Source organism: Cetorhinus maximus, chromosome 8 (assembly GCF_964194155.1).
Source record: "Cetorhinus maximus chromosome 8, sCetMax3.hap1.1, whole genome shotgun sequence".
In the NCBI taxonomy this organism is placed as follows: domain Eukaryota; kingdom Metazoa; phylum Chordata; class Chondrichthyes; order Lamniformes; family Cetorhinidae; genus Cetorhinus; species Cetorhinus maximus.
In genome coordinates, this window is record NC_135886.1 from 132,973,731 (window position 1) to 132,998,385 (window position 24,655).

The 24,655-nt window shown below is 44.4% G+C and overlaps 1 protein-coding gene across 1 annotated transcript in view; it reads left to right on the top strand.

The window, feature by feature from the left end:
• Nucleotides 1-24,655, top strand: part of npas2 (neuronal PAS domain protein 2) — a 77,527-nt gene that overhangs the window by 17,920 nt on the left and 34,952 nt on the right. Inside the window, exons 6-10 of the mRNA XM_078546177.1 lie at nt 5,043-5,156; nt 6,150-6,268; nt 8,758-8,840; nt 15,399-15,505; nt 17,214-17,361. Of these exons, the coding sequence (XP_078402303.1) occupies nt 5,043-5,156; nt 6,150-6,268; nt 8,758-8,840; nt 15,399-15,505; nt 17,214-17,361 (571 nt within the window). The remainder of the gene's footprint in view (nt 1-5,042; nt 5,157-6,149; nt 6,269-8,757; nt 8,841-15,398; nt 15,506-17,213; nt 17,362-24,655) is intronic.

Here is a 24,655-nt window from a genome sequence, read left to right on the forward strand (position 1 = left end):
GATAGCCGATGGTAGCCTCAGTAATGACACAGTTAGTATAATATTCCCGTTGGCTGGATTCTGGTGTCAATATATGCAAAGGCTACGAGCCTTGGTTCAGTAAGTAGCACACTTGCTTCTGCCTCAGAAGGTTGTGGGTTTGAACTCCACTCCCCAGGCCTTCAGCCCAAAATCTACAACATTACGGTTTCTTGCTTGGAGTCATACTTTCGACGCCACACATGAAGAGTTGTGACTAATTCCTATGTGCATCAAACTCTTTCAAAATGTTTGCACAGGGCCTGAATCGGCAAGCAAGGCCACTAAAGTTCAAGATGGCTGTGCATGTTGTTTTTGTGAGAACCTGACGGTGTTTTGAAGGATGAGTCACACTTCTTGGCGGCCTACTTTCATACATTTAACAGTTGGAAGTTTCAGACAGGGATCTGTGACCAACGTTTCAGATGCAAATGAAAACAAAAAATGCAAGAAGCAAAGACTCAAACATGAGTCAATAAATAACATAAAACCACAACAAAGTTTCAGGAAGAAACAAGAGCTGCAAAAGCAGCAGATTGCAGCATTGCCTTTAGCTTTCATAGAATGGTTGAGTGTAGAAGGAGGCCATTTACACATTGTCCCTGCCTTGGCTCTTTAAAAATGTTTTCCGATTAGTCCCATTCCTCTTCCTCCTTAGTACTGCAATTATTTGCCTTTTAATGTATAAATCCAATTTCCTTTTCGATAAATGAGATGGCATTCCATTGAAAGCATACTGTGTTTGAAATTAATTTATTTCCCATTAAAAGGTCACTTTTAATTAAAAAAAGATAAAGGGATTGGCTTTTCTGGGCCTAATAGGTCTGAGCACATTGATCACCTGAGCAAAGAGAATGGAGAAAAATCAGTCGACTAATTAAAAGAAATAGATCCATGATTGCACTGTCTTTTTTAACAATTTTTCACTATGTCCTGCACCCAAGCAATCGATCTCACCCAGGTTCAGGACAAGGGGATCTTTCCATTTTGCCCTCTCACCTTTTTATTCTGCAGCTCAGTTATTTTTTGTTGATCACACTTGCATCTGTTTTTGATTCTGATTTACCTCCTCGTAGAATAATTACAGGGTGCTGGTTAGTTCAGCTGGTTAGATGGCTAGGGTGTGGCTTGGAATAACACCAACAGCACAGGTTCAACTCTACTTTTTATTCTTTCACGGGACACGGGCAGTGCTGGCTAGGCCAACATTCTTTTTATTGCCCATCCCTAATTGCCCTCGAGAAAGTGATGGTGAGCGCCTTCTTGTTCTGACTAAGGTATACTTGGGGCTGCCCCATGTTTGATACGGAGTGGTGTCCTTAAGCTAAGTAAGCTAATAGAGAGAGAGATGCATACAGCACCTTGTGGACTGTGGCTAATTACCAAACTACCTAGAATAATGACATGGTTACATGCACAAAGTAGCAATGGGCAGAATTTTTAGGTCAGCACGCCGGCGCGCGCCTGACCCGATCGGATGCGAAATCACGCGTGATGACATCGGGCAAGCGCCCCCAATGTCATCCCGCGCTCGCGCGATACTTCGGTCGGCAGGCGCATGCGAGTATTAGAAGCGCGCCCGTCGACAACTAAGAAAACAATTAAAGTTGTTAAGGTTCCAATTGTCTCCAATGTTTCGTGATCTGTCCAACCTTACGGCTGGCGGACGGGCAAATCTGCCAGGCGGACTTTGTATTTTTGATGAAACCTCATCCAAGGGCGGGATGAGGTTTCCGTTATTAAATTTAAAAAAAAATGTATGGGCAGAATTTTCATCATGTATATGTTCAGGTGACCGATTCTGATGCGTGGACATTTTTTTCTGGATTTTAAATCTTTATTTAATTGTTTTGAAGTCTTGAGCCCCCTGAGGCAGCTCTCTGCCTTCAGGGAGCTTTCATTCAGCGCTTGCCTGCGCCCGCACTGACGTCAGCGCTCGCCCGCCTCCCACCCTCTACCCCGGCAGTGCTGGGCATTTCAGCGCACGCTTCACGCAGGCTGACCGTGTTAATTGGCCAGCCAGCGTGAACTCTTGGTCGGGGGCCGATGGCGGGCGGCGGTCCGTTCCCCAGCCACCCCTGGGCCCGCTGATCGCACCCGCACGCCACCCTAAAAATCCTGCCCAATAAATTCTGATTTCAGCAAGCACCTCTACTGTACCAGTGTGCTCCTAGCAGCAATCAGTGAGGGAGGGCTCGGTAGTAGCACTCGTGTCAAAGGTTGTGAATTCAGAGGAAAATACAAAGACAAACACGACACTTCAGTGCAGGAGTGGGAGAGTGCTGTCTTGTTGGCAGTGCTCTTTCTTTGCATGAGAAGTTAAACTGTGGCCCCATATCTCACTCTCTTTCTCTCTCTCTCTCTCTCTCCCTCTCTCTTCCTTGGCATAAACAATCACATGGCTTTATCTGAAGAAGAGAAAGTCAGTTCTCCCCTGTGTCCTGGCCAATATTTATCCCTCAACCAACAGCACTAAAACAGATCATCAATTATTACCACATTGCTGTTTGTGGGAGCTTGCTGTGCACACATTAGCTGCCGCGTGTCCTACATTACAATAGTGACCACGCATTAATAAATATTTGGAATATCCTGAGTTCATGAAAGGTCTTTCTTTTACAATTTTTTTGCATACACATTTGACACCAAGGTACAGTCACACATTGCGCTGAAAGTAAAGATGTTCTAATGGGGAAAATCGAACCTATAATTTAATTCTGCCCCTGAACAGCATGCAGTGAAACTTAACTCTATGTTTCCATGCTGACAGCACACATGGTTGACACATGTAATGTTCAGCCTGCCATTATACCCATCAATTTTTTTTATATAAGTGAAGAAGCATGCTGCTGTCACATGAATTGATGCGTGGTTTATTGTAGAAATCAGTGGTGCTTTAAAAATTTGTCCCAATTACTCTGCTGTGTTAGACCTGAGACTGTTAACATGTTCCCATCATGGTAATGATAGTGTCAGTAAACCAGTGAGCTGAACACAGGATATATCAATGATCGGTCAGTCACATTTATAGTGGTGAATTTTTCAAAAAGCATGACGAGGCTGGACAAATGTTCAAAATGATTGAGAGAAGGGTTGATAGCTTTTGAGCTTACTGACACCCTGACCCTGGGGACAAAGACATTAAAGGACGTTCTGCACAATTAACATGTTTTCATCAGCACACAATTCAGAAGGCTTTGCACAGCTGGCCTGTTTTAAATGGACAACACGGTTAAAGCATTAACATTTCTTTTATGTACTTGTAACCTGTGACTGATAATCTCCTAAAGTAAACAGGTCCGAACACTTGTAAGAAATTCCAATGGCTGAAATAATTTTTAATCCCATCGACCTTCGAAAACCTGTAAAATAATCACATTTTAGTTTACGATGGCAATTCGATTCATCTCAAAATCTGCATTCTCAAAATCAGCTCTACCTCATTTGAACATCCCCTCATGGTGCCAATTTGAATATAATCTGATGCATGGTAACTGACAGCAGTCAAATGATCAAATGCTCCATCCCTCCAGACTGATTGCCATGTCTTGTGTATAAATGCCCACCATCTCATTCTCACCAGACCACTGAGGAATAGGCAAAAATAACAGGGCAAAACAAAGGAAAAAAGAAAGATTTGTATTTACACAGCACTTTTGCAACCACTGGACATTTCAAAGCACTTTACCAACCAATGAGGTACTTTTGAAGTATAGTCACTGTTGTAATGTAGTAACCTAAGTTGTACACAGCAAGCTCCCACAAATAGCAATGTAATAATGACCAGATAAATCTTTTTTTGTTGTGATGTTGCATGAGGGATAAATATTGGCCAGGACACTGGGGATAACTCCCCTGCCCTTCTTCAAAATAGTGCCATAGGATCTTTTACATTCACCCGAGCAGGCAGATAGGGCCTTGGTTTAATGTCTCATCAAAAAGATGACATTTCCAACAGTGCAGTACTCCCTCAGTGCTACACTGGAAGTGTCAGCCTTTATTTTTGGCTGCAAGTCCTGGAGTGGGACTCGAACCTGGAACCTTGTGACTCAGGGCTGAGAATGCTACCAACTGAGCCATGGCTGACAAGAGGAAAAGAGCAGGTAGACCATCAAACCTTCCCCAAACACTCAGAGTTCCTGCTGTCCTCCACCCCCATACTACCCCCACCCTCCCAAAACTATCAAACTATCCAGCCCCCTCGGACAAAAAACAAAGGGTCGAAGAGAAAGCTGAATGATTGACAGGCTTGTGTTTCTCTTAATTCATTGAATATGGGTGCTGGGTGACTTGCTTGGCCATTTCAGAGGGAAGTTAAGGGTTAATGAGATTGGTGTGGATCTGGTGTCACATGTAGGCCAGACCGGGAAAGCATGGCAGATTTCCTTCCCTGAAGGGCATTAGTGAACCAGACTCAGCAGTTTCATGCTTGGCTGTCCATTCCAGCAGCAAAGGAGTTTCAAGCGTTGAGGGTAACGGCCCCATTTTGAGGCTGTTATGCCCCCACAACACCAGGCAAGGACATTGAGAAAGAGTTAGTTGAGCTTGCCAAAATTCCTTTCCCTCAGGACGTCTCAGGAACGGAAGACAAAGAAATTTCCACCCAGGCAGTTTAGACTTAAACCACGCAGAACTTTGCCATTAATGAAGCAAACATTTATGTTGAAGCAAAAATTCTGTGGAAAATCTGTATTTCACAGGCCACAGTGCAGTAGGAAAGAATCCTGATTAGCTGCTCTGAATGGAAGATGCAATGGTGTTTGCAGGTTTAGACCAGATGGTCATATCTGAGAGTAAGTTACTGACATTAACTCATTATTCTCTGAAAATAATTTGTCTTGAATATATTTATGAGAAAATGTCCAATCCTTGAATTAAAGTTAGAATTATTCATTGTGGTATAATCTATTTTCTTAAAAAAATGATTGAAAATAAGATGGGAAGATTTACTTTGTGCATATGTCCCAGAGTAATCTGATAAGGTGACTTCAATAATAACACAGGCTTTTCTTCCTTTTCCCTAGGTCAAAATCACATTGAGTTTTGTTGTCATTTTTCAAGAGGGTCATTAGACCCGAAAGATCCCCTTACGTATGAATATGTAAAATTTGTAGGAAGCTTTAGATTTCACAATATTGGTGAGTTCAAATTATAATGTTTTACATGCCCTGCTCTTGTTAATTATTTCATGATCAACAAGAGATCAAAAACAGTTTAACAGTCCCATTGTGGCTCTTTACTGAAAACCATAAATTATTGAAATAAGATTATTTTTGCCACGAGCAATCTAGATCTTATAAACGACTGGGCTGAATTTTGCTGCAGGCTTCAGGTCTCCCGTGTCAGGACTGAATGGGGGTCTTCCCAAAGGAGGCCTTCTAATTGGTTGCTACCAAGCCCGCTGTCCTATTGAGGATGGCAGACGGGCTCTCAATGTTGTCAGCCCAGTCAGAGGTGTGGCAGCTGTGTAGCCCCGCCAGGATAGGTCAGCTTTACTAAGGCAGGACTGTGAGGGCACCACAACATGGAGATGCCCTTACTGGGATAGTCATCAGGGATTAAAAAAGCGAGATCTAGACCGGAATATCACGCGATTTTGACGGGAAGCTGTTCCAATGGATTATTCTCGACCGCGACTGTCGCCTCTTATAAACGTATCCCCCTCTTAGCAGCATGGGACCTCCGGCTCCGCTGGTGCTCTGGCTTATAGCCTCCATTGAGCTGGTGGCCTCTGTGCACAGCGGGAGAGAGGGGTGACATTCTGCCGGCGGCAAAATGGCAAAGAAGCCACAAAGTTTCCCCTAACCTCAACAATTCAAGTTGGCCGCCATCTTCCATGGTGTGGGCAGCCGACCTGCTTCCTAGCCCTCCCTGGAAAAGCTCCCTGGCAATCAGAATGTGCCAGGGAGCCACCCCTACATGGCCCTCTGCTATTTTCCCCGCCTCCCCATCTCCAGGCTAATCATCCCAGCCCTGGGAAAATTCAGCCCATTTTTATTCAAAGGATATATCCAGATTTAAATTCAGCTTTTACAGTCAGTGCACAATGTTTTACAATGACAGTCTTGTGTAGGTAATAGTTGAAGCAAAACTGTTTCCCATGTTCTGAAAAGGCATTATTGTCATTCCAGTGCCTATGTCTTCTTGTAATGGCTTTGAATCAGCCATTTCAAGGTCATTTAGATCTGCAGCAAAGGAACAAATCTGCCTTGTGGCTACTGTGCGCCTTGTCATCCCACAGTTTTTAAAGGTAAGCACAATGAACACGTTGCTTTTTAGACATTCTTCAAATCTCCAGATTAAAAATCGAATAAAAGAAGGAACCTGTTGAGTTCTCCATGCAGCCCTTTTACATTAATGTCACTTTCATTAAAGTGACTTGTTATTTCAGGCTGTATAATGAGTCTACTACAAACAAGAGTGGCTAATTCAATTCCATAATATCCTCTCACGTCTTAATGTGATATCTTTTCTATTGTGGAATGTTTTTCCCAGAGGTTTTGTTTCTTTATTGGTACTACAAGGTCTCCCATGATGCTGGTTATAATTACAGAGTTGGTTATTTACATGACTAAGATCATAAAGAGTTTTGTTTCTCTGCCATTTACACCCCACAGTGAATTTGTAGAAGCTCCAGCTGGGATTGGGCTAAACAGGCAAGTCTCTCTACCACCAGGCCTTGCACTGGTGGTCAATGGCTTTGGTGTTGGGCAGTGGTGACTCATGGACAGCACCTTCAGTGTCCAAGCTTACCACTAAAACAGCTCATTGGCTTTGTCGTCTTCCCCCAACGTGAATACGAATGCTCCAACCCTACCACTCTGCCCCCAGAAACACAAATAAAGCTCATCCCACATGTTGGGCAGAATTTTACGACAATGGGGTTTTATGGTCCCACCGAAGTCAATGGAGTTTAAAATGGCTCGCCGCATTTTACAACCCTATCCCCACCGCGATGGGGCCGCCAAACTCCGGCCGTTAAATCCGAGAGAGCTTTTTACATACAAATGTGTAAAGTTTAGGGGGAGATTTAGATTTCACACAATTGGTGGGTTGAAATGGCAACATTTTAAATGTCCTGTTCTTTATAATTAATTCAAGATCAACAAGCTGCCTGGTGGCATGTATTGTTATAGGGTACTCTGGGTATTGAAGTATCACAGCTTACAATGCCCATGATACATCTCCATCTCCATCTCTCTCTCTCTCTCTTTCTGTCTCTCTCTGTCTCTGTCTCTCTCGCTCTCTCTCTCTCTCTGAGAGGCCCAAGCTGATGGGGACACAAATTCAAATCCTACCACTTCAGCTGATGGAATTTAAATTCAATTAATAAATTAATAATGGTGACCATGACAACTATCATTGATTGTCACAAAAAACCATCTGAAGTCCTTTATGGCAGGAAATCTGCCATCCTTACCTGGTCTGGCTTACATGTGACTCCAGACTCACAGCAATGTGGTTGACTCTTAACTGTCCCCTGAAATGGCCTAGCAAGCTATTCCGTTTCAAGGGCAGTTCGGAATGGGCAACAAATACTGGCCTTGCCAGCGACGCCCACATCCTATGAATGGATAAAGGGAAAAAAGCACACATGCGCACACTTGTCCTCAAGAGCAGAAACTACTCCAATACCCACGAGACTCCAAATGAAGGCCAGATCAAGTCCAGGCTATGTACCAAAGAGTTCTATAGGGAAGGGTGGGGGAGTGAACTTGCTGTAAGTTATAGCACCTCAAATACATGTCCAAGTGTTTTGAGGGGTTTCTGTCTCTACCACCCTTTCAGACAGTGAGTTGCCAGACCCCCAACACCTTCTGGGTGAAGAAATTACTCCTCAATTCACCTCTAAGCCTTCTTCCAACTACTTTAAATCTATATCCTTGGTCATTGATCTCTCTGCATCTAACTCTATCAGCATATCCTTCCAAAACAACTAAAAGTGAATATGTGATTCTCATACATTTATGCACAGTTGTTCCAATAGTATGTCTTTGAAACTGTTTAGATACCTTGATAGTTATGTTTGCATATCTTTGCTACAACAAATATCTACAAAAGGATATAGAAGGAACCTCATCCCACCTCAGTTCATCTGCTACTGAAGCTCTCACTCATGCCTTTGTTACCTCCAATCTTGACTATTCCAGCACACTCCTGGCTGGTCTCCCACATTTTACCCTCTGTAATCTTGATGATAACAAAGGTTTTGCTGCCTGTGTCCTAACTCACACCAAGTCCCATTCAACCATCACCCCTGTGCTCACTGGTCTACTTTGGTTCCTGGCCAAGCAGTGCCTTCATTTTAAAACTCTCATCATTGTTTTCAAGTCCCTCTGTGGCCTCGCCTCTCTCTATCTCTGTAATCTTCTCCCACTCTGCAACCCTCCAGTTTATCGGCACTCATCTAATTTTGTTCTCTTGGGCCTCCTGATTTTAATCGCTCCACCATTGATGGCCGTGCCTTCAGCAAACTAGGCCTCAAGCTCTTGAATTCCCTCCCGGTACCTCTCTGCCTCTGTACCAGGCTTTTGGTCATCTGACCTAATATCTCCTTAGTGTCTTTTTTTTTTCTAACACTCCTGTGAAACACCTTGGGACATTTTAATACATTAAAGGCACTATATAAATAAAGTTGTTGTTGATAATTGTGGTTTGCACTTCAGAAAAGTTCACAATCCTAAGGCTCCAGTAAGTTTAACAGTAATCACTTCTGATGATAGGTTGTTTTTAATGCAGGAACTGTGCAATGTGGAAGAATCATGTGAAGAATTTACATCACGGCATAGCTTAGAGTGGAAATTCCTATTCCTGGATCACAGGTAATTTACCACAATCCTTCAAAGCCCTATTGCCTGTATCTTGTTTCCAATAGTCTCCTGTCCGTATACTGTTTCTCAATCTCTGCTGCCCCTATCCTATTCTCAAAGTTCTTCTGCTCAGTTCCAACCCCAATATTAATAGGTACTGTGCAGATTAACTGTTTAAAAAAGAGATTAATAAAAGTCTGACTATGAACAGGGTGGAAGGTACAAGTGTACTGAGATCATCAAATACACCAAAGAACATTAAGCTTCCTTTAGTATTGGAGAAGGGGAAAGGGGAAACTTCGGAGACCAGGTGTATGACTGAGATACGCATTGGCACCCTGTGGAAGCCCCGACATGCGGACCTACGTGGGAATAGCCTGGGAAGTTTCAACTTCTGATGGGCAATTCCCCTGGTCCCAGGACCCTCCTTGAATGTCTCTGACTCTGAGTTAAAGTCAAAGACTTTGGACAGTTCCAATGTACTTACCTGAGTAATTATCCAGAAAACATTAGACAGATCAAAACAGTCTAACTCCTGGGTAACTCCAGAATTCACCCCCCCCAATCACTCATACTGACACTCCAGACTACACCCCTGACCCTACCCCACCCCCATCCCATTACCCTCCAGACCCCATGAAACTCACCGATAAACTCTGACACTTCCCCAAATGCCCTCCTGACCTGACCTGAATAACCCCCAGCCTGACTACCCACTCACCCACCTACACCCTCCCCAATCCAATTACCTATTTACCCACCTACCTAGTTACACACCTCCCCCGCCTACCCATTTACCCACTTACCCACCTCAGCCAACTACCCCCTGCTCATTTACCCACCTCACCCACCTATTCATCCATTCACTCACCCCATTCACTCACCCATTCACTAACATCCATTCACTAACATCTATTCACTAACTTTCAGACTGGACATTTAAACTTACCACACGGCTGCTCATGTTCCAAAAGGGGAGCATGACTTGTCTTCCCCCAACACTACTGTGATCAGTTGGAGTTCCCCGACAGACTCTGGGCTCTGCATTTCTGGGGCATCTGGGTTCAGAAGACCCCGGTAGAAATGCAGGGCACGGTTGGCTCGGGCAAATTTCCGGATGCAGCAGCTCATCAAGCCAGACAACAGTGGTGGAGAGGAGAACAGGCAAAGTGTCAATGACCTTTCATCAGAACCAGAGGAAGGGGTGGTGAGTAGCCAGTCAGCAACAGAAGCAGCATCAATGTGCATTTATGTAGCACCTTTTAAAAAAGCAAAATGTTCCAGGATACTTTAGAGGAGCAATATCAAACAAAAATTGACGCCGAGCCATTAGGGCAAATGAGAGGTAAGTTTTAAGGAGTGTCTTGAAGGGGGAATTGCTGGTAGAGAGATGGAGAGAGAATGCCACAGCTTAGCACCTCAGCAGTTGAAGGCATGGCTGCCACCGATGGACTGGTTAAAATTGGGCTGGTCTAGATGCCAGAATTGGAGAAGCACAAATATAGTTGTAGGGCTAGAGGAGGCTGCAGAGATAGCAGAGAGAGTGTGTGTGGGGGGGTTGGGTGGAAGGTGGGATTGGAAATTAAGGATGAGAATGTACAACTGAGGCAGGGAAGCAATGCAGGTTATCAAGCTCATGGGGTGATTGGCGAACGGGACTTGATGTTAGTGAGGTAGGGCAGTAGAGTTTTGAATGACCTCAAGTTTATGGAGGATAGAACGGGGAGGCTGGCCAGAAGCGCATTGTAATAGTCAGTTTAGAGATAACAAAGACATGGATGCAGGTTTCAGCAGCAAATGAGCTGAGACAGAGGTGGAGACAGATAATGTTATGGAGATAGAATAGATGATCTTAGTGATGGCAGAGATATGTGGTCATCTCAGTTGGTTTGCTCTCAGACTGTCGCGAGGGAGACTGATGGAGTCAGTGCCTTGAGAATTGCTGTTGGATCAGGGGCCAAAGAGAATGGCTTCAGTCATCCCAAAGTTTAGTCGGACAAAATTTCTGCCCATACAGTTAACAAGCCATCTGACAATTCATACATAGTGAAGGGGTTGAGAGAGAGAGATGGTGGTGATGGTTGGGAGTCGTAGCTGTGTTGGAATTTGGGGTATCAGAGGCACCTTATCAACCAGCTGCAAGTTTCCTGTCGATCACATGGTCTTCATGTTCCAGCTTGCCAATCAAAGAGTGGGCATCTTCTTCTTTTCATTTATTTTATTTCTTTCTTTCGTGTGATTGCCGAATGTAATGGATTTCATCCACTTGTTGAGCAAAGACTCTAAGCTCCAGGGACCCATTTAAGCAGATGGATTGAGGTGGGTCAGCATCTTACTAATTAGGAGCTGCCTGACTTGAGGTGAGATGTGGCTGACCAGTGACATGATGGTCCCTCCCGCCATCGAAGACCCATTCTCCACACCAACCAAGTCGGACTGATCACTTGAGACTTGCTGTCTCCTGTGTTGTGTTTGTTTCATCTTGAGTTGGGGTCCAGATGGGGTTTCTTTAGGGTTTGCTTGTTACTGTAAGGAAGCTATCATTAACTGCTATTCATAAAAAACATTCTTGTTTATTTACAGGTCTATGTACATCCCAGTACTCTGCACGAGGTTATATTTCTGCTTCCCACCAGATCTCAGTCTCTTAATCTTGTGACATTGCATCATAGTTATATCAGTATCAGGTGCTCCTGTTACTCTACACCTCCCCTCAAGTCTTTATCCCAGCTATATACATACTCTACATCTCCCCCAAAAGTTTTTATCAGAACTATATACTACAGTGTTAATGTTCTGCAGCTAAACTCCTCTTCAGGCCACAAACCTGAGCTAAATTTATGGAGACTCTGGACTGGCCAAACATCAGGGTTCCCCCCCTTGACCTCTCCAGTTGAGTTCAAAGGAATGCAAAGCACCGGCACCAGGTTGCAGGAGTTGCCTGAAAAATGATACATTTGACATAACTCTGGCTTTGAGCTCCACTCCAGATTTTTAGTTAGGGTTTACTCCTCTGACCATCAACTCCCCTGCAGAATCCCCAAGGCAGTGGAACTTTCCAACCTCAGCTGGGAGCTTGGTTCATGAGTGGCAGGGCACGTCCATATGGCAGTGGGCCTGCACACTGCATGTCTGGGGGCCTAAATCTCCTCAGAGTTCCTCTGAAGCTTTAGCCTGAGGTTGCGAGGACCCAATTTCCATGTATCGCCACGAGGAGGCACATCTGAGCATTGCCGAAGGAGAGGCTGTGTACTGACAGGGAGACACTTTGCATGTGGTTCTTTTTTTCACATTGCTGACTTGTCGGCTGAAAATTAGAAGCAAACTAGCACACAAAAGTGTCAAGCAAGCTAGATCCATCACCTCAATCGACTGGTAGCACAACCAAAGCCCGAGTGGCTCATTCAGTAGCGCCCATGCCTCTGGCCAGCAGACCCCTGGTTCAGGACCCTTTCAAGGGCTTATTTGCTACGGTAGTACTGTCCACGCAGATCAAATCCAATCCTTACCTTGCTATTATTTGCACAGCTGAATTACAAAAGATGTCACCTACCTACCTGCCCAAGTCAGGTCAGAGTCTCAAGACCTCTGGACCCCCACATTTGGACTCTTATCAGCTCCTGATCATTCCAATGCCAAGCTTGAATAAGCAAGAAAAAAAATATGTGGCTATTTTGTCCTGGCTTTACCCACACCTGGGGCTCTTGGATTCTGCTGATGTGTTTAGCTTTTACTTTTCATAACAGCGACCAGATTTCTGCTGAAGGTTTCATTTTTACAATTTGGTCCATGAATAAGGCTCAAATCACAATTTCCCATCAAGCTGCTTTTACGCATGACACATTATAAGCAGGAATTAAAGAGAAGTTCAGTCTAAGATTTAGTTTGACAATGAAATGACAGGAGTGTTTAGTCAGTCATAGGGCAGAATATTGCCCTTGGCAGGGGGGGGGGGCTCAACGGGGGCAGGCGGGAAGCTGACCGCTGCCCACGATTGGCACCGCACTGCAATTTCACGCTGGCTGGCCAATTAAGGCCTGCCCAGCCTGAAACGCGAGCGGCAGCGCTCAGCGGTGAGGCTGAGAGCGAGCGGGCCGAGCGCGAGTGAGCACTGCATGCTCTGTCACATGAGCAGGGACATGGTTATTCATGAAAAATTAAAGTTTTTGTTTTATTTTTATTTGCTTATCGAAACCTCATCCCACCCCGTGGATGAGGTTTCTCAAAAAAATGCAAAGGCCGCTTGGCCTTTTCACCTGCCCTGTCAGCCGTTAGGTTGGACGGGCAGCGAGAAATTTACGGTTAATTGATTGCTTAATGGCCTTAACGAGCCTTTTAATTGTCGGCGGGCGTGCTGCCAACCCCGATGCATGCCCACCGACCGGACTATCGCGCGACGTTAACGTCGGCACGCTCAGCCAACATCAACGCGCGTCACTTCATGCTCGAGCAGGTCAGGTGCATGCCCGTCCGCCGAGCGGAAATTTCTGCCCATAGTATTTAAGTTAGTTTTCATTAATTAGCAAGAGGACTCAATGTAGGGTTTTCTCAGGATTCTTACAAGCCTACATGTGGAAATTAGTGCCGTGTTTTTGGATGATGTCGCTGAGGGCGGAGAATGTAAATGGGAAATAGGAGGGGCCTAAGGATAGATCCTTGGTGGGGGATACCAGAGGTAACAGTGCTGGAGTGGGAATAGTAGCCATTATGGATGATTCCCTAACTGTGATTAAATCACCACGAATGGAATCAGGCAAGTGCAGTGCCAAGCTGCTGAATAATGGTGGAGAGGCATTAAGAGGAGGATGGTGTGGTCAACCATGCAAAAGACTAGAGTCCAATAAAGGAATGACAGTTCATCCTTGTCACAGTCACATAAGCTTGAAAAAGTAGGATGTGAGGATAGGTGAATATTCCTGATAGCCTTAGGAGGTCAGTGTGCATCTAAATTTTTTGGCAATTAGTGTGTATGTAAACTTCTAGATATCTAAACCTTCAGCAATCATGGAACAGCTTTGCACAGCTTTCCCTCAGGAAATTAAATGGGTGAGCTGGAATCCATGATAGGAGGTATATGATATTGCGAAAAGAGAGAGCTTGATGGACCCACCAGCCCTCCTCTTGTCCTCGGTTTTCTAATATTCTAAAGTGGAAAGCTGCTGACTTGACATGTTTAACACAACTGTAAAACAATTCAATCGATCAGGCGAGTAAATGTTGAGAATGGGTCTGATTTAGCCAGCCAGGCGTTGGAAAAGTGGGACAGGTGAGGACATTGGTGCATAGCTCGTACCTCCAGCCACATAGTTAGTACCAATACAGTAACTTTTTCACATGCAATAACATATGAATCAAAATGAGCAATATGGCAATGGTCTTTTGACAGGTGCAGATGACATAATGGAGGAATGGTCCATTTTATGGGATGGATTGAGTGGAGGAAAAAGCCATTTCTCCACATATCTTCACCGCACAATATGCCCAGATACTGTAAAAATGGCACATGACATAAGCTCATGCAGCAGATTCATAATTTTGAAATAATTGCTCACACAAAACAACAGTTGCGTCACACATTTAAGTTGTGAGGACAGCCAAGTTGTCAAACCCGATTCAGTCAGGCAGGCTTCAGAGTAATTGAGCCTCGCCAAACAAAGTCAGTCTGACAAGCCTTAAGGGAAAGAGCCTGAAGAATGGAAATGTCACGGAATTAGAAAGGGCAGCTACGCGTAGCTGTTCATTGACCCGTGCTGCCCTTGGCCTGGCAGGCTTCAGTGGAGGAATGGTCCATTTTAAGGGAGGGGTTGAGTGGAGGAAAAAGCCATTTCTCCACATTTAACCTGCAGGAAAAGATTTGCATTTCTACATGCCTATCACAACCTCAGGCATCCCAACGTGTTTTACAGTCAGTGAAGTACTTTTAAAGTGTGGTTACAGCTGTAATGAATATCATGAAGGAAAATATCAGCAGTGGAAACCAGGAGAAGAAATTAACCTATTGTCACAAACTAGGGTGGAGGCAAGGTGGAGCTAGGGGGTTGCGGGGTGGGTTAGAGAGAGGAGGGTTTTTTTCTGCTAAATTATTACATTGCATATACAGTGTTTGTAAAATGTCTAGGTTAGGTTATGTTAACTATTTAAAGAGAGTTGCTGAAAAAGAATTAACTCAATGTCATATTCAAGACGCTTGAGGGAAAAGGTAAATGGAACCCCTGTTAATATATTGGGGGTTTCTGCATGTTCGAGAACGAGATGATATGGTTCAAGGTTAGGGTTGGGAAAGGATAGGGACACATTAGATTGAATCCATTTACCCAACAGTGGTGAATGAATGAACTGACCAGAGAGAGACACAAGGAGCAGGCAATGTGGAAATATTTAACTGCACAGATACCTTAACTAGGCAATTGAGAGGTATTCATTTTTGTGACCAGCCAAATGGACTGAATTATCTTTTCTGGTCCTCTACTTACTTTTGTTCCATATGCTGTGAATGAAGATTTCAGTAGTTAACAGTCTGCGGCTCCTCCAAAACTAACGTTCTTCATGTACCTTGTTCCTCTTTATCAGGGCCCCTCCAATTATAGGTTACTTACCATTCGAAGTGCTAGGAACATCTGGCTATGATTACTACCATGTTGATGACCTGGAACTTCTAGCAAGATGCCATGAACACTGTAGGTGACTGGTTGTATACAATAGTGATAGCTAATAGGGACAGTGCCAGTAATAAGATAGGAAAACATGTTATAGATCAATGCATGATAGCCTACTGACATTTAACCCCTCACTTGGGACTAATAATTAAAATTAAGTATGAATAAACTGCACTCTGTGCGGCATTCATTTAAATTTATGTTTTGGGCTGTTTGGTTTATCTATTTGCTTAATCAGTGTGGTGAATCATGTGGGAAATTATAATTTGCACCCCGTAATTTGTTATTCTATTAATATAGTTTGATCATTTTGGATTTAGTAAGAGATGTTTCACAGCAGGGCTGCCTGACCTCTGTCCTGTGGTTTCCAAACCACACTAAGACATGCCTAGAACCCAGGCATCTCCGTTCTATCTCTACTTACTTTCTATTTCCCGTTTCTGCTTTGCCCTGTTTGAAATGTTGTGAGCCTGGCAGTTTGGGAAAGGGTTTATTCTCATTGTTGCTTTTCTCTGGCAGACAAGCCTCAACTCTGTACACCAAGATTTGAGATGTCAGAGCAGATCTTGACTTACTTGAATAACAAGTCGACAGCCTGTTTTACATCTCTCCTGACTTAAAGGCACTGAAAGTAAAAATAATTCAACATTTCCGTCACTTGCTTTGTGCTATGGCTGAATAAGTCAAGATCTACCCCATGGACACTGATTAATGAGAACATGGATTAAACCTTTATAGGGGAGATCTCCCCAGGTCTGTAACCAGTTACTAAATAAATAGAAGGAAGTTAGATGGGTTCCATTACAAGTATTCTCTCTGACCCGCCCAGCTTTCTAATATTTGCCACACTAAGGCCATCTACTCCTCATTCACATGGTTCCGAAGCTCCATGCTTCTCACCTACATAGTCAAGAAAGACATAAAACGCTTAATATGTCACAGAAGGATTTACCACAAGGGAATGCTCTTACTCTATGGCCCTCAACAGTGCTTGGAAATTGAATATTCTGTTTCAAATCCAGCTCAAATTGATGAAATGTTTTCCCACCTGCAGGTTGTAAGCACCTTTTTGTGAAATGAATATGATAAGGTCCTGATTCAATTTCTCATGGGCAAAGGCCTGGAACACAAAACTGACTCATTAATTCAACACTTGGTCACAGGGGAAGGCTAGTGTGTGGGCGATGACAACATGAGGTGGAAGGATGTGTCTACTCAGGCTTGCGTGTAGTGTTGGGTCTTGGCTACGCCCCTCCTCTAAAAAGAGGGAGAGGGGCTTGTCGGAGGAGGGGGGGGAATGAGAATCAACTGACAACCAAATGCTAAGCCACCCTTACCTTGGATCCAGATTGTGAGCTGTACTGGCCCAGAGAATAGTTAGAATGTGAAGCTCACATGCCGCAAGGAATAGTTGAAGCCAATAGTGGATTAAGTCAAGGGGAAGCTAGATGAGTATGTGAGGGAAGAAGGAATAGAAGGGTATGCTGATAGGGTTAAATGAAGAGGGGTGGGAGGAGGCTTGCGTGGAGTATAAACACCAGCATAGACCAGTTGGGCAGAATGGCCTGCTACTCTGCTGAATGCAAATATAGAAACAGGAATAACTTAAAACAGAGGGCATCACCATCCACATAATGGAAGGAAATGTATCTTTTCTAAAATTTAAAGTTGTAACTTGAAATCAATATATCATGGCTTGTCACTTACATTTTTGCTCATTTCTGTGCAGTGATGCAGTTTGGGAAGGGCAAGTCTTGTTATTATCGTTTCTTGACCAAAGGACAGCGGTGGATTTGGCTCCAGACTCATTACTACATCACCTATCACCAGTGGAATTCCAAGCCCGAGTTTATTGTCTGCACGCACACTGTAGTGAGGTATGTTTGCTATGGTTTTAGTAACGCGATAGAGGGAAGCGGTGGCTGCAAGTCACACGTTTTACATATATTTTTTTCCTTTCCAATGCCCCCGCTTAAGATTAAGAAGAATAACAAGCTTGAGGACATCATTGGCTGATATGCAAACTGCAAAGGTTTTATCATCAGCAGAACTTTCCTCAGCATCTGTTGTCTCTTTAAAGTCCAGCTTTTTAAGTCGGTACTCTCTGTCTCTTTCCTTCTCTCTTTCCTCCATTGCTAACTTTTCCCTCTGGAGATCAAGCTTTCGCATTTCCATTTCTTTTTGAAATAATCTCTCTCTTTTTCCCTTTCTTTTTCTGCTGCCTCTAGTTCCAGTTGTTTAATTTCCAATTATTTTTCCTTTTCGTTTGCCTCCAGTTGAAGTTTTTTTCATTTCCTTTGCTTGTACAAATTCAAGCTTCTTAATTTCTAACTGAAGTCTCACTACCTCCAGCTGGGACTCACTAGTGTCAGGTATCACTTCCACCTTTAGACGCTTGTGCTATCGCTTCAACTATATCTGCTTTCTTTGCCTTTACAGGTAACCTCAACTTCAACTTATCTGCCAACTTTGTTAACTCACCCTTAGATACTTTTTTGCAGCCCAATCAGAGTTTTATTTCGGCTTCCCAAAGCATCCTAGCCATGGAAACTGCCATTTCTGCAATCTCAACACTTTAAAAATCCCTCACACCAACTCCTGAATTCAAACTGCTTCTTGTGCTCGTAACCTTAAAATTCACCCACTCCAAACCAATCAAGGAATTTCAAATATCCCGCAAAGAACCCCAATTTGTTATGAGGTGGCAGATGATGTGTGCCAGGCAGATCAAATCCACAAGGGAAACTTGATCAGGCTATCACAACAGTTTTGCAATTTGTATTTATTTTGAAACACGTGCCCTGAATTCAGAAGTAATAAGTCCACCAAGACTTCAGAGATTTGTTAGAAAACTAAATTAAACATTTATTAACAAAAGAAAAGGTTTCAAGCACACACACAGGTCTACAAATTACTATTATTATAACTACTAAAACCCCTCATTAATCTGGCTTCCAATTGCACCCCCATTAAGGCAATGGCAAAAAAAATAGATTTTAAACAGATCCAGGCAAGTCAACATAATACCCTGGGCAGTAGAATTAAAAATGACTTTTCCCAGCTTCAGTTTCTGTAGACAGCAGGCTCTCACACTTCTGTTAGATATTACAATGCCTTCCCTGACACATAGCCTCCTTCTCCTTTATACATGTTTCTCCCTTTTAATGTAAATTCCATTGTTCCCATATGCCTTTTGAACTTTACCTTTCTCATAATATAAATATTTTCATGGTGCTAATATTGTCAATAATCTTTGGGCAAAACAAACACACTGCTTAACCCAGCTTCCCTGGCTAGGTGTAACATCCTACCATCTCTTTGAAATTCAAATGGTCCTGATCTATCTAAAAATGCAAATTCTCCTCACCTTACATTCGAAGACTTCAGCCATGTTTATGTATTTAGCATTTCCAACCCAGCTTCCTTTGATGAATCAAACCCTCCTGATCAGCTGTCTCCAATTCAATTAAATCACCCCCGCCACACACACAGAGAAACAATCCAACCCCCACTATTAACCTACGTTTACAATAAATCACAATAATATTATGAGAATTATTATACTTTCATGACATGAGCAAAACTGAGGACGTTCTGCAGAAGTGCACCATTTCAGTAAAGGCCATGACCTTGGAACTTGGGATAGAAACATAGGAGTAGGCCATTCAGCCCATCAAGGCTGGATCTGCCATTCAATACGATCATGGCTGATCACCCACTGCAATGCCTTTTCCCCACACTATCCCTGTGTCACTTTATGTCACTGGTATCTGTCAATCTTTGCTTTAGACATACTCAGTGACTGAGCTTCCACAACCCTCTGGGATAGAGAATTCCAAAGATTCTCAACCCTCTAAGTGAACAAACTTGTTCTCACCTCGGTCCGAAGTTGCTTTCCCCTTATTTTGAAATTGTGTCCCCTGGTTCTAGACTATCCCCCCCACCATCAGCTAGGGGAAACATCTTATCTGCATCTACCCTGTCTGTAGGTTGGTTAGAGGCTGTTATCAGACAGGAATCGGTGGCTAACTCCTTGAAGAAAAGGAGCTGAAATTGTACCTGAGGATGTTCAAAGCTTTGAAGGACTTTGTGGCCGAAATTAGTGACATAAATGCTGAGTGGACAGTAAATCTGTGCGATCTATCTTTGCCGTATCTGCTTTTTAACGTGTAACTTATAGTTTATATTGAGCACAATTTGCCTGTTAATTCATGTTTAATTTATGTTGAGTTGGGTTTGAATGTTAAGGTAAAAGTTATTAAAATCCACTGGTTTTCTCGTTAGGGTTGTTCAGTAAATTTGGTTCTTTTGGTTTCCAATGGGATAATAACACCATGCTCCGTGATTTTAGTCGTCTAGGCTCTGAGCACTAGAATTTCCTCCCTAATCCTCTCCATCTCTCTCCTCCTGTAAGACATTCTCTAAAGCCTATGCCTTTGACAACTTAGCTCACCTGCCCTAATATGTGGCTCAGTGCCAAATGTAACTCTGCTGTGAAACTCCTTAAAAGATCCTATAACATTAAGGGTACAGTATGCATACAAGTTGTTGCTTTAATGTCAAAGTGGAGCCTTCGCATAAAAACTCACTGGTAAATTGAGAGAAGTAGCATTTATATAATACCTCATCACATACTCAGAATATCTTAAAGTCCCTACATTCAAATGAATTATATTTGAGGTGCTGTGGCCACATAAGCAAACATGGCAGCCAACTGACACACAGCAAGATCCCATAAACAGCAAGCTGCCCGAAATGCCAATTAAGCTGTTTCTCTGGTGTTGGTTGAGAGATGAATTAGGAGAAATTCAGAGGAGGTTCACTCGGCTGATTCCTGGGATGAGGGGGTTATCGTATGAGGAAAGGTTGGGCAGGCTGGGCCTGTATCCATTTGAATTTAGAATGAGAAGTGATCTTATTGAGACATGTAAGATCCAGAGGGGGTCTGGCAGGTTGGAGGCTGAAAGGATGTTTCCCTTTGTGGGAGAGACTAGAACTAGGGACACGGTTTGAAAATAAAGGGTCTACCATTTAAGACAGAGATGAGGTTGAAATATTTTTCTCTCAAGGGGGGTCATGAGTCTTTGGAACTCTCTTCCTCGGACAGTGGTAGAGGCAGGGCCACTGAATATTTTTAAAGGCAGAAGTGGATAGATTCTCGAACAACAAGGGAATCAAAGGTTATCGGAGGTGGGCAAGAAAGTGGTGTTGAAGCCACAATCAGATCAGCTATGAACTTATCGAATAGCGGAGCACATTGGAATGGTCAAAGGGCCTACTCCTGCTCCTAATTCGTATGTATAAATGTTGGTCATGATCCAGATAATTTCCTCCTTTTCTTCCAATAGTGCCGTAGTCTGTTTACACTCAGCTGACTAGTTTGTGTGCCAGTTTAATGCATCGTTCAAAAGATGGCACCTCTGACCTTGCAGCAGAAGTATTAGCACAAATTATGGACATGGGGTTTTGGAGCGGATTGGGTGAATGCTGGGGTGCTTGAACCCGCATGCCTCTGACTCAAAGGCCAGAGTGCTGCCAACTGAATTGGTGACCCTTCCCAAGAGATAACGTTACAGGTAAATAGTCCGTGATTCAAAAACAACAACTGCTGCTCTCTTTTTAACAAGAAATAGGGTAGAGAGAGCGAGTAACTCTTTTCCAAGCAAGATAGATCAAACAGGCAGCTGTGTGTGAATCAAAGTACTTATAGCACCCTCCGATGGTAGACAAACTCACTGCAACCTCACACATATCAACAATCTCACTCTAAGGAGTTGATGTCTTCACGGCATTTGTTTTTAATGAGTTCATTCCCCCAAACTGAAGTTGAAGGAGAATGCCTTAGAAATAAAAAAGAAAACAACACACACTTCCACAATCACTTCCACCAGATGGTATTTAGAACCAAAAAGCGCTTCACTGCTACCAATTTACCTCACTATCTCTCACCAAGTCTCTCACAGACTTCTCTACCTGTAGCTTCTGAGGACCAGCAATGTTAACCTCCCCGACCACAAACTCAAAGCCTACCATACGTAAGTTTGGCAAACTCGATGGGCTTCATATTGAAAGGGCTGCCAAGGCAGGGACAGAAGAAGGAGAGTCTGGAATTTCCTGCTGTCAGCAGGCTTGCCAGTTTGCTGGCACGTCCCCAGCTCTATGGCCATTTTCGAAGAGGCTGCTTTTGAGAGGTGACAGCTACTCACACTCAAGTAGCAGGTAGCCGACTGAGCCCCTTAAAGGGCCTGTCATTTTCCAGATGGATGTGTGGCCACAGACTACCCTGTGGAAAAGATCACCCTCCACAATGATGGTCTGACAGCTTTTTACTTTATTTAACCTTTTTAAAAAGTCATCATTTGTGCTAGAACGGTTCCAGGGATGAGGGGTTTTAGCTATAAGGTTAGGTTGAAGAAGCCGGGTTTGTTCTCCTTGGAACAAAGGTAATTGAGGGAACAGGGGTTTACAAGATTCTGACAGGTTTAGGTGAGGTAGACAAAGAAAAACCGTTCCCATTTGCTGATGGCACGGGGATCACGGGACACAGATTTAAGGTTTTGGGCAAGAGACGTGGGGAAGAGGTTTTCTAAGCAGCGAGTGGTATTGACCTGGATCTAGCTGCCTATGAGGGTAGCAGAGATAATTGAATGATTTTAAAAGGAAATTGGATGCGCAGTTGGGGAGAATAAACTTACAGAGCTAGGGCGAGTGAATGGAACTGGCTGGATTGCTTTTCAGAGAGCTGGTATAGACTTGACGGGCTGAATGGCCTCCTTCTGTGCCATTATGACTCTATGGCATCTCCATCTTGAGGTTCTCTCTTCTACCTATGTCAGCAGCTCCCACCTCTGACACTGGAGCTGCTGATCTTCCAGTGGTGGACAGCCTCCTATTGGTCCTCCAGCCCTGGTGGGGGGGGGTGGGGGAATTGCCTGCCATCCTTAATTGGATGGGACTCCCAGAAGTGGCCAATTACCGTACGTCGCAGTGTATAAGTCAACCTTTGAAGCCTCAACAAAAACAAAAATATCTGGAAAAACTCAGCAGGTCTGGCAGCATCTGCGGAGAGGAGCACAGTTAACGTTTCGAGTCCGAATGACCCTTCAACAGAACTGATATTTTGAAGCCTCAAAATATCTTTCCAAAAATGGAGATAGACTTCTATTCCAAGCATAAAAAAGTGAAATGCCGCTGTTGGTGTCGGTGGTCACCATTTTGAAGTGTGAAAAAATTTAATACCAGTAACTCAAATAAAATCAACGTGACATAAGAACTTAAAGATATGTTTTAATGAATGGAATCTACAAGAATACCCTTAACCACAAGCAAAACATTTTACAAACATCAAATTTATTGGGTGGAATCATCCCAGATATCTGCACTAAGTGCCGCAGCGGGTGAACGATGTTTTACCTGCCGGCCACAATGGCGGCTTTTCACGCTGTATCGTTCCAAATGCCACGTTGATTATGCATCCCCAGGAAACGTGCCTTTTCCAAGGCAGGCGGGCCCTCGTTCACCCGCCGCGCCATCACCTCGCCGCTTCATCACGCTGGACACCATATTTACAGTCCAGCCGCACACGCACGCACCTCTCGGTGCTTTCAACCCACGACGGCTGCAAAGAAGACATGGCCCTGAAAGGTAAAAAGGCTGCAACTCCCAGGCTCAATGACACGTCCATCGAGAGCCTTGTGGATGCTGTGGAGGCTGGTCGTGATGTCCTCTAACCCGTTCTGGCTGCAGGATAGGCAGCAACATCACTAATCCGGTTTGGGAGCCGGTGGCAGTGGTGGTCAGCGCTAATGCCCGGCAAACGAGGACGGCCATCCAGTGCCATGACAGGACGAATGGTCTCATCTGTTTTGCCACTCTTCTCTTCACTCTCAACTCACACACTCACAAACCCTTTACACATCCACAGGGATTTCACACCTCAAGGGACAACACCACTAACTCTCACACACACCCTCACATCTCCATCAGGCTCATACCCTCTCGAGCTCACGTCCTCATTCTGTCCATGGCTCCGCTCACCACACTCTACTCAGTGCCATGTGTCCTGCTCACACTCTATCTGTTTTCATGCAGGAAAAGGCTGCTCAAATCAGTAGGAAGAGGCCCTAGACTGGGGGTGGAGTGACCCACATTAGGCCCCTCGCTCATTTTGAGAATTGTGCCATCACACTGACTGGCGAGGTCATGGACTATACCTGCGGCGACAGTGAGGTTGGCGGCGAACACCCTTGTAAGGATTCTGTACCACATCATCCCTCTCTTAATGCAACTGTGAGTGCTCTCTCTCCTACTTTTGACTCTGCTGCCATGCACTAATTATCACTACTTTGGTTCACAGGGAGCTCTGCCAAGCAACCGACACCCTCAGCCAGCCAGTCCCTCAGCTCCATCCAAGGCCTCACCTCTAGCCAAGAGGACACCTCCTCCATTGAAGGGCTGGAAATAAACAGCCTGGAAGACCCATCACAGCGCTTACCCACACCCTGCACCAGCACAAAGGCACACACCTCGGTGGGACCTAGATCTAGAGCAGGCTCAGGTTCACAATCTGGTGGTCACTGCATGGATACATGTCTGCAGCAGGAGGGGGCAGGTTCGTTCGAGTTCCCAGGCACTCGGAGAACTGCTGAGGATCGGGCATCTGTGAGGTCCGAGTCAGATGACGAGACTCTAGATTTGGCCTTCCAACTCATCCTGGACAGTCAGCAGAAGTCCCTCCAGGTGCTCCTTCCCCTCAAGGAGTCAGGCTGGGACCCTCGGGCATCCGAAGGGAGGAGGGGTGGCAGCTGGACACCCCTGGGTCATCCACTCAGGAATCTCAGAGGCTGTCCTCTCCCTCCGAGTCCCCCTTGCCTGTGAGGCCCTCAACCTCATCCTCTGTCACCACGGGGGGATCAGCTGACCTTTCAGAGCCTCGTGCAAGCACTCTCCTACACAGGCGGATCCTTCATGTTTCATACTCACCTCAAGGTCCTGAGCATTTTCAATGCTGCGTGCTGGGGTTCGCTTTCAGTTGGCCCTTTGAGCTGACCTGCATCTCCAGCCATCCAATGATCACACTCCCATGCAGCACCTGATCTCACCCACCACGACTATCGTTTCACTTTCGATTTATACAGCATGGTGGTGACACTGTATTTCATTCGCTCCCCC